Below are 10,527 nucleotides of genomic sequence, written 5' to 3'. Positions count from 1 at the left end.
TAAGGACAATATAACATGTACTTGAAAATTAGATGGCTCTTTGACCTTGATCATCAGTGCTTTGTTGAAGAGCATTTAGCACTCTGACATTAGTTTGCCATATCTATGACCTAAACCATTGTCTAGTCTAGACAGACAGATGCTGTAGGTCTCTCAGGAAGTCCAATTTCAGATCTCTTTGACCATCAAGACACTGCAATGATAGACTTTTTCATTGACTTTAATTCTTTTTAGGAGATTTATAATGACTGTCTAGCTGATAAGCTACAATAAATTATCCTTGTTCTGTTCTCCCCGGTTAGGCCTATTTCTTCACTGTGTATGGACCAAGGCTGTCTGTATCTGGAAATGATAATAAAATGGTTCTTTCTCCAAAATAAAATGCCATACAGTGATTACTGCTTTTGCTTTGACATGGTAATGACCTGGGGATAGGGAAAGAATTTGATCCCAATATTAATCTATTATTAAGTTTTCAGTATTACTTGGCCCTGTCCAATTACAAGACTGGAGAACTGAGATCACAAGACTGGCACATTCCATTAGAATCAAAGCCACTCCTGTGTTCTGGTTGTCCAGTCTGTAAGCTCTCGGTGTCAGCTCAAACAGAAAGCCCTTTGGTCAAAATGAACTCCAAAATGCCACATTCTGACTTCAAGCCCGTCAGTAAATTGGACAACGCTAGTAAAATGAAATATATCAAGAAGTGCCCATCCACAACACAGAACTTGGGTCTGCTGAGTATTTCGATGTTTCCTGTTGTCTTGTACTTCTCATTAAGACACTCAATACCTGAGGAATGATGCTCCACCCAGTGGCAGAATACAGACGTATAGGGACTGAATCGCTGTTGGGACCCCTATGCAATACATAACCATTATATAACTATTAGCTGCAACAGTTCTAAAGGAAGAGTGAGAATGTGTGATTATTGCTAAGAATCTGTTAGACATCTATAGACAAACCCAAAGGCCCAAATGATCCAGTGTGGCCCACTGCTAGCCAGTCAGTCTAGGGATCAGGGACAGGACCTTATGCCTCAGTCAGGGATGGATGAGGCTGGGGGTGAAGGCGTAGCAGGGTTGGGAGGGTGAAAGGTGATTGAAACAGTGCAGTCATGCAAGCCAGCCCAGCAGACAGCCTCTCCCCCTTTGTGAACGGCTTTTGTGAATGCAGGGCCAAAAATGTTCACACGGAGGACAGTGAGGGGGTCTTGTCCAAACAGGGGCTTTTTCCCCACAGATATCTCCCCCCCCTTTCGACAACCCAGAACTGTGTAGTGCAGACCAAGTAGCTATTACACAACTCGACAACCAGAGAAACTGACACTGGTCCTTCGCAGGACAGCTGGAAACACGGGAAACACACCACAATTCATACAGTAGTTAGATCACGACATTCCAAAAGTCAAATGTTTCCTCGATTGTCTGTGTGTGTGTGGTCAGACAGCAGACGGGAAGAAGGGGGGCATGGCTGGTGTTGGGCCATAATTGGTTTTGGCCTGCATTCAGATCAGCAGGTGGTTTGGATATGCCAAAGCTCCAGGGTACTGGAAAGGTAGGAATTCATAGCCTGTCTTTTATGTCTCACTTAACGTTTCCCTCTTTCTCGCCCTAACACTCAAACACTTCCAGAGAAGACCCTGTAGCTGCTCTCACAGTAAAAGCCAGCAAGGATCAGGATGCAATTGAAACGGGGGCCTTGTGTCTGAGGTCTAATCTCTCTGTATGTGGATCAGGGACATCCCTCCCTCCCAGGCTACTCCCAGCTTGGGACCACAGGCCTCAGATTCCTCTCTCTCTAGCGTGCAGGCCTCATTGTTAAAGGCTCAGCTCCAACCCAGAACTGTTAGTTTAGACATGACAAAGGATCAGCTGGTACAACATAGCAGTACGCAAGCGCTCCTCCAGGTCCTGCCCATACATACCCAGTCCAGTTTTCTTTGTAGGAGTGCTGAGGCAGATTTTTGACTTTTGAAAGCAAGACAGAATGGTTTTCGTTTGAGTCATGGAACTCTGCTGATACCCCGTTTCAATAACCCCTTTGGTCCCTGCAGAAGATGTGGACATGCTGGTCCCATGAAATGGGGAAATGGGAAAAATCTATGTATTAAACAGTCGAAAATCCATACATAACAGGGACGCAACACCACTCTGTGGTAGAAAAGAGTACTGCATTATGTCTCTACCCAACGCTGCTATGTACCCTCGCATTTCGTTGTTGGGACGGGAACGAGGCAAACTGGAACGGAGTCCGGGTGAAGACGAGGTTGAGTAGACTCGTTTTGAATTTCCAACCCATTCTCTATAAATAGTCCCCCACAACCCCTGGAAATCGTTCAGTCAGGCTACAAGGCTATAGACCAATGTGAACTCTGCTTCATTTGACTGGATGTTAGCAAAACATTAGCCCGCCACTCGATCGCTTATTAGCTTGCTAGCCCGCAAAGGCTAACAGTTTGTCAACAGCGACGTTTCAGTCCAACAATATGGCGTTACAAATACATTTTAGTACCAGGATGGTTGCTAGACTTTGTCTATGTGGCAGGTTTGCTTAAGTCTGCCCTAGTCATTCAAACAATTTTAAGCCTAACTAACTTTTGTAATCTGTGCAAGATAAATACCTTAAGATTTCCTATTACCGTAGATAAACTAATCTAGTTTATCTACGGTAAACTATCTGTACACACAAGCAACGATCTTCCTTCAACCACATCCTTATAAGACATAAGACACCAATCCTTTTTATGCACCTAGCTCAAATCAGCATTAGATTAAACACTTATTGATTTATAATTAAAACACTGTAAATATTATGTATAGTAGCAATTTATTTCAAGTAAATATGTGGATGTGTTCTTATTAGGAGCCTGGTCCAAGGAAGATGGACGAGCGTGAGAGGGCTGAGCAGGAGCTCGAGGCCATGGAAGAGACGCTTTCAGAGCCAGCGTTGACTATAGGACAAGCATTTTCCATCAGGACAGACCAGGGACCTGACAACAGTGCACCAGTGGTAAAGATTGAGGTTGTGATAGATATTCATAAGTCAGGGGTCACAACTACTGAGACCTTACATTCATCCATGATTCGTACAACTTTGGATATATTTGTATCTTATTTAAGGTGCCGAGTAAACTTACAATAGTGCAGACAAAGACTGAATCCTCAGAGCTGCTAGTCAACACCCAGGATCCAGTCAACTGTTTATCCATCCAGAACTCCCTTAAACCTGACCCGAACCAGGCCCATGAGTTCCTTATTCTGGACCAAAATGGACTTCCCCTGCATTGTGAACGCATGGTGAGACAGAGGGCCTTTGCTTCATTATTACGATTGCTAAAGACACAGTGCAAGCAATACACGCTATGTATTGCTTGTTCTGCTGCACAGGCATAGCCCCTGTGTGCAAAATGAATAGTGAGAAGGTTGCATAGTGGTTCTAAAGTATTCTCTGTGTCTTATCAGGTTATTCTGACAGGTGAGTCCGAGAGCAGAGAGGTGTATGTAATTCCGTCCAATCAGCTCGGGGCTCAGGTCCTTCTTCCTCGTGGTCCGCTTTTGGACATGGTTGACTCCGCAGGTAGGTCTTGCTTACTGCTTACTTACCTGTCTTTACTTGCCACTGATGCTTGCAATACATAGATAACCTCTTGCCCTTTATTGACCTGGAAGTTGACTGGATTTGTTTAGGCTCTGCTGTGGATAAGGATAGCCAGGATGGCATGCAGACCATAACGCTAACAGCTGTCCCAGATACCAGCAGTGGTCTGACCCCTTCACCTCCAGCTACTAACACATCCTCAGCAAAAGTATCTCCCAGCAGGTAAGCCCACAGACCAGCCACTCCTAACAGGCCCAGCTCTCTACCTGAGGTGTGTAAAACAATGTGATCGGTTGTCACGCAGGTCCCAGGACTGTTTCACTCCCCCTCTGAAGCCCCTCCCAGCCAACGCACCCTCCTGGGCCCACAGGCTACGCAACGGAGAGGTTGGTACAGCCTCCAGCACTTGTCCAATCAGAGTCATTCCTCACAACCCCTGAAAGGAGGGGAAGAGAGTGACGGATCGTCCGTTGTTCTAATGCTGGTCTTGGAGCAGCGGTGGCTGACTTTGTCCTGTGTGGTGTGCGAGCAGAAGATCGGGGACTCGTACCGGGGCTTCTGCGCTACAGAGGCGGAGCTGGAGACCATCCTCCTGCATCACAAGCAGCAGACCAGCTGTGTGTTCGGCACGCGCCAGTCGCCCTCGCCCGCCAAGCCCGCCACGCGCCTCATGTGGAAGTCTCAGTACGTGCCGTACGACGGCATTCCCTTTGTGAACGCAGGTAGGACCAACCCCCCTGGATTTTTCCGAGCTGACTCTCACGGAGTGTAAACAGTGAGCCAGTTAAGTCTCTTCTGTTTCCGCAGGCAGCAGAGCCATAGTGATGGAGTGCCAATATGGCCCACGAAGGAAAGGCCTCCAGCCAAAGAAGACCAGTGAGCAGGTCAACATCGATTACAAAGCCACGTGTCCTGCCAGGTACACAAACACACACACACTCACATCAACACACATTGTGAGTGGGAATCTCTGTGGGATGTTGATGATGGTGCTCCCGTGCTGTAGGATCTATATCAAGAAGGTGCAGAAGTTTCCAGAGTACCGGGTTCCCACCGACCCCAAGGTGGACAAGAAGGTGGTGCGTCAGGAGCAGGAGAAGGCTTTCTCCAGCCTGAGGAAGACGCTACGGGATGCAGGAGGGGTCCTCAGGTCATAGACATATATCTGACCACCATAAGCACTGGCATCCATCCTTGTTACATTTGTGTTCCACCATACTGTCATGTTGAAGTGTCACTACTTCTAATAGGTACTACATGCAGCTGCCCACTCAGAAAGCTCACTTGTACCACGACATGGAGGCACCCATCCCTCCCCCGCCCCCAGATCTCTTCCCAACAAAGGTGGAGGAGGTGAAGGTGGAGGCTGAGGAGGTCAAGGAGGAGGCTGAGGACGAGGGGGAGGAGGAAGAGGGAGGTCTGACGGAGGACGGGGGCTCGGTGCCCTCTCGCCTCCACCCCCGCGTGGCAGAGAAGATCCGGGAGCTGGTGGCTCACGGCCACCATCAAGTCTACACCGTCCGCAAGCAGCTCAGGTGAAGACCCACCACTGTGCTCCTGTGGGACATTGGATCCTATGATGTCGGCCACAGAGTTTCCCCCTGGCTCATTAGGTTCCATGGTGCTGACCCGTCTTATTCATGTGTTGCCAGGAAGTTTGTGGAGAGGGAGATGTTTAAATCTGAGGAGGTGCCAGAGAGACATAATCTGTGCTACTTCCCCACTGTCAATGACATCAAGAACCACATCCACGAGGCCCAAAAGACCCTGCAGCTGTCTGGAGCCCTCACAGGCACACAGGTACAGGAGTAGGCAGAACTCTTTCTCCACCACAACACCAGCCATTTGCAGGCCTACCCTTTTTATATGTGGTGTTCTTCTAATTACCTTGTAAATGTATCCTGTTGTCTTTCTGGCCTGCCAGTGGGGAGGTATATGTGGAGACCCCCTGACTGAGACTGTCACCTTGACCCTCACCCCTGCTACTGCCGAAGGTACTTCTCAACTCCAAATCATGCTTCCCTGTCCCCATGGAAGGGTCTTATCCCCAGGTCTGACCTGTCTCTCCATCCACCTGTAGGCCTCACCAGGGGTGTGCTGGAGGGCAGTGACACTCTGTCTCCAGAGGCTGTGCAGCTCTTCAGCTCTCTTACCTCCTTGCAGCCCAAGATATTCGCCCAGCTGCAGGTCTGTTCCAGTCGGGCTCACTCACTGGCTAGACAGTGGGGTCACCCCAGTCTCATACTGTCAGTGTATGTGCTGTGTGTCCCTTTTTGCAGCGTGTACAATCGATGACATGTCTGTCCCTGCCCACTGCAGGGAATCCAGCTCCAGCCAGTCCCAGCCCTGTACTCCTATGATGGAGCACTGTCCCAGTCACCTCCTATCACACCCAGCGCCACGCTAACGACCACAGACCCCCTGGATCTGCCTGGCCCCTCGCCCCCTCAACCCCTGTTGGTCAACCCCTCGCAGTTCCTTCAGGCTGGTCCCTCACGGTGCGAAGGTATTCCCACGCTCTGACATGATGCCATGAGTAAACTGTTCTATTAAAATGCGACAGCAGAAATAAACACATTGTAATCTGTAATGACATAGTACATTTATTTCCTAGTAAAGTTTTACTAATGAGAGTTTGTTTCCGTCTTGTGATCAATAAAGATGTGTTGTGTTCCAGGTCTGATTCTGGCTGACACGTCGGCTGTGCTGGGAATGGGTCCTGTGGTCAGCATGGGCGGAGGGTCCAACGAGGGGAGGTCACACCCAATCCTGCTGGAGGATAGGCAGATCATCCCAGTTCAAATAGTAGACCCTGCAACCGTGGGTGAGAAAATTGACTAAGACTAAGGAGGAAAGTGTTCCCAAGGCCTATATTGGGGTTTAATGTTCTGTTGGAAATATACATTCTAAAATCCTAACCTTCTCCTTCCCTCTGTCTCCTTCCTTCCTCTGTCTCCCTCAGATCTGACTAGCTTAGGGCATCAGGCAGAAGAGCAGAACACGGACATAACTATAAACCCAGGAAACTGACTGTTTATCCTGCTGGAGATCATTAGAATACATGCTACTAGTCTTCAGTAATAGACTCTTATCGGCTTGCACTGTAATGGGAAGAGAATCTTGCACTGGAGCCGAAACCTAAAATCAGTTTAGGAGCCACACTAAGCTAGCCATGCAGAGCTGGGATCTGAACTCAACATTGCCATCAGCTGCTAGAATTGTACAGGCCCAAGTGACAAGGCAAAAAAAAAGCAGTTTGGATAATGCTAATGAATGTGCTGGTATTATGGGCCTGCTTCAAACTTACACTAAATGAACAGAAAGATATTAGCTATGTATTTTTGAATGATGTAATTTTACAGTGAAATCCAACTAATTATGTAAATGATGAACATCACATCACTGGAGATATGTCAGATACATTTTACTATTAAAAGCAGTGTTTAAATAGGTTCATATTGTTTTCAGGTGTGAACAGCTATTCACACCATGATCAAAATAAAAGTATTTATTAATTGTCTTAATAGTAATTATTAACTGTCGCTTCAACTTCAAGTATTTAGCTAATACGTTATCCAAATCAGAGTAATTGAAAAGGGCACTTTCAATGTTTTTCAATGACCCAGATCCAAACCAGTTATTCGGCACCTTGATCGGGGAATATTACGATTTAACATGGCAACCCTAATGGGTGGGCTCAGAGCCATATACATTTTAATATGGCCCTGTGTGGGTCCATTGGCTGAGCATTGCATGTAGGCTAGGTTTGGCTGAGAAAGAAACCAAGAATCTGGTTGACAATATTTGTAGCTAGCTAACACTTGGTTTGAAACAACAAGACATACAATGTCAGATACAGTAAGTAAAAGTTAGCTATTGTCGAATGCCATGACTGCTGCCGTTAGTTTTGCAGTTAAATACAATATCTACAATTTGTAGACTAGCTTGCGAACACCAAACTCTCGTCTGATACTGATACAGCTAGCTAGCTAGTTACAGTAACGCTCGCTAGCTAGATATCTATTTAGCACTAACCAGTCTACCGAGCTTTGCATTAGTGCTAGCTAAGTTAGCTGATACCAACTTTAGCTTCCACTCTAACTACACTGGCAAAATGTCCTTGGATACGAATGCGCATAATTAGGAAAACTAACTAGTCAGCAAGCTAGCCCAGCTACTTTGGGTACTACCAAGACAATGTTAGATACTGTAGAGTAGCTAGCTCTATGTACATTGTAATGCCTGCTGGCTAACCAGTGTGGCAGCCTAGCAATCTAGTAGATAGACTTCCTTGAGTACTAGCTAGCCGTATTTTTTTATGGTTCTTCAGGCAAGCTAACAGTACAGTAATTTAATATATGACTACATGTAGATGGTGAACTGTGTCGGTTGTGTATGGCTCATACCCGTACTTATAACTTGCTTTGTTTACAGGAATCCAAACCTTCACGGCAGGATGATGCAGAGGATAAGAAGGATGGGGGAGAGTACATCAGATTGAAAGTGATTGGACAGGTAAAAAGTATAGGCCTTGGGTAGGTGTTGGAGTCTAAGATCAGGTCTACAGATCAAGTAGACTCCATAGCCTTTTGCTGACATGTTTCAGCAGATTGTTGTTCCTAACTTGGTACTGTATCTTTCCCAACATCAGGACAACAGTGAAATTCACTTCAAGGTGAAGATGACAACACATCTGAAGAAGTTAAAGGAATCATATAGCCAGAGACAGGTAGATACACAGAAAACGTTCTGGTCCGTTGAAAATGTATAGGGTATCAGTTAGGGATGGGGGGAAAAAATCGATTCACATATGAATTCAGCCTTCTAGCGATTCACAAATGTCAATGTTTCTTTAAATATATATACTTAATGTAACATATATTGAATCAAAATGTTATTAAAAAAACTACGACCTGGGTTCAAATCCAGCACAGAGCGTAGTGCCCACATCCCTGTAACCACAGCGCACTACCCCACTATCCAGATCCCCTCTCCAGACTGTCCCACCAGGATATACAGTTGGGAGAGGGGATCTGGACAGTCAGGGAGTTTGTCTAAAGTCTAAAAGGGGGGGAGGGGCGTACTAATATAATGGTAGGGGAAACACTGGAATCGTGACCCTAACAATTGATTTGAGTCGTGTGGTACCACAAGATTCCCACCCCTAGTATCAGTCCCTTGCTGACCTAGGTAGATAAGTGTCTGATGAGAAAGTCCCATTTCTGCTGTGTCTACAGGGAGTCCACATGAGCAGCCTCCGGTTTCTCTTTGAGGGACAGAGAATTTCAGACAACCAAACTCCTAAAGAGGTAAAGTGCCCTTGATCTGCATTGCAGAGGGAACTTTCTAAACGCTAAAAAATAAGTAACCTGTTGTAAACTTATACTTTCATCTCACACTCTAGCTAGGAATGGAGGATGAAGATGTGATTGAGGTCTACCAGGAACAGACAGGCGGGCACTGGACAGAATGATTCTTCTACCTGCTGTGTTCCACTTAAGTTAGTTTATTAGGTAATATTTTATATTTGTATGATTACTGATTAATTTGACTGGTGTTCCCTCGAGATCTCAGCGATAATATCTGCCAAACGGAAAGGATTGAGGGAAGAAACATGTTGACCTGTTGTTACTCATCCAGATCCTGTAATGTCTCTGGGCTTCCAAATTGCACCAATCAATGTTCCTCAAAAGAGTTGTCTTTGATCCCTTGTCATGTAGCCTTCTGTGTCTTCCTAGCAGTGAAGCCCAGCTCAAAGGATGCTCTGCTAAGCTGGTTCCTCAATTACTTTACTGGTGTCATCAAGCTCAGGTTTTACTTTACAAGATGACAGGCAGTTTCCCATGTTGGTTTTCAGTACCTTGTCAATTGACAGCCATGCATGAATATCAGCAGCCAACCTTTTTTTAAACCATATTGTCTACATGATGTTTGTATCAGTTATCTCATCTTTGTGTCTAGACTGTGGTCTTGACAATAGTCAATTTAAATTGTTGTAGTTATGGATAATTCTACATTATGTATAATGTTAACACAATTCAGGTTGTTGTATAGCGCTATAATTGTTCACATTTATATTTTCCAATGAAAACATGCATAAATGTTATCCCGCTTGTATATTTTGTATACATATTATTCCCTTTTTGGTTTGAATAAATATGCCATTTTATAACTTAATTCCAAAAACCCATCTCATGTTAGCTTACTTATTCAGAGAGAGAGAGGATTGTGTGTATTACTTATACTCTAAATTACATTTACTGTCCATCTGTACCTAGACCAACTTCCACATCTACACCAGCTCTACACAAGTGTAGGTCTAGGTAGACCAGGTCTTATAAAGCAGCTATTGCTAAATTCCTTGTTTTCTAACTTGGACTATAACTACATCAAACATGACAGTAATTATAATTGAATGCAAGGTCTCACAATATTGCAATTGCAAACTCGAGGTAAGCATTCTTTGACAATGTAAGCAAATTATCCATGGCACATTTCTATTGGTTAGAAATACTGGAGTCAATCACATACTCAGCCCTCCATTGTTCTCTGTATATTGCGAGTCACTTATCTGTCTACAAACGTGAATGTTCTGAAGGGTTTTATGATAGCTGAAACCACCACCATAAACCCATACAACTTGGTTTGGGATTGCAAGACCCTATTTGGTCCTCTTAACCCCTCTTCTAGAATCCAAAGACAGGGACACATGATCACAGACCTATCTGTGGAAGTGTGGAGTCTTCCAAGTCAAGAAAGAGTGAGGAACCAATATCAGTGGGCCGTCCAATAGGCCTGTAACTAGTGCATTGTGGGAGTTTCTTGTAGTGGCCTATTCTCCCTTTCAGAAGAGCTGAAGTATTTAAAGAAGTTAGTCATGCTCGTGTTCTAAACATTAAAATGTTTTTTTTCTCCATAATATGGATA

At 45.2% G+C, this 10,527-nt stretch overlaps 2 protein-coding genes across 5 annotated transcripts; both read left to right on the top strand.

The window, feature by feature from the left end:
• Positions 1-2,212: 2,212 nt before the first annotated feature.
• carf (calcium responsive transcription factor) lies at positions 2,213-7,244 on the top strand. Of its 4 annotated transcripts, none has more exons than XM_047047557.1 (16): positions 2,213-2,268; positions 2,866-3,012; positions 3,123-3,299; positions 3,465-3,579; positions 3,690-3,822; positions 3,905-3,986; positions 4,133-4,322; positions 4,408-4,519; positions 4,607-4,750; positions 4,851-5,135; positions 5,253-5,400; positions 5,525-5,594; positions 5,681-5,787; positions 5,920-6,106; positions 6,278-6,424; positions 6,563-7,244. In XM_047047557.1, exons 2-16 carry the CDS (start codon positions 2,884-2,886, stop codon positions 6,628-6,630), a joined length of 2,094 nt encoding a protein of 697 aa, XP_046903513.1. In that variant the 5' UTR covers positions 2,213-2,268; positions 2,866-2,883; the 3' UTR covers positions 6,631-7,244. The 4 variants fall into 4 exon arrangements, with proteins under 4 accessions (XP_046903513.1, XP_046903512.1, XP_046903511.1 ...); XM_047047556.1 differs by having other exon boundaries at positions 2,866-3,024; positions 5,929-6,106; XM_047047555.1 differs by having other exon boundaries at positions 2,866-3,024.
• A 69-nt stretch (positions 7,245-7,313) lies between these two features.
• LOC124485770 (small ubiquitin-related modifier 1-like) lies at positions 7,314-9,777 on the top strand. Its single transcript, XM_047047559.1, has 5 exons — positions 7,314-7,458; positions 8,035-8,115; positions 8,252-8,329; positions 8,838-8,909; positions 9,005-9,777. The coding sequence occupies exons 1-5, from the start codon at positions 7,447-7,449 to the stop codon at positions 9,071-9,073; spliced, it is 312 nt and encodes a 103-aa protein (XP_046903515.1). The 5' UTR covers positions 7,314-7,446; the 3' UTR covers positions 9,074-9,777.
• Positions 9,778-10,527: the final 750 nt, after the last annotated feature.

This window comes from Hypomesus transpacificus, chromosome 23 (assembly GCF_021917145.1).
Source record: "Hypomesus transpacificus isolate Combined female chromosome 23, fHypTra1, whole genome shotgun sequence".
Lineage (NCBI taxonomy): Eukaryota > Metazoa > Chordata > Actinopteri > Osmeriformes > Osmeridae > Hypomesus > Hypomesus transpacificus.
This window is presented reverse-complemented; position numbering and strand designations above follow the sequence as displayed.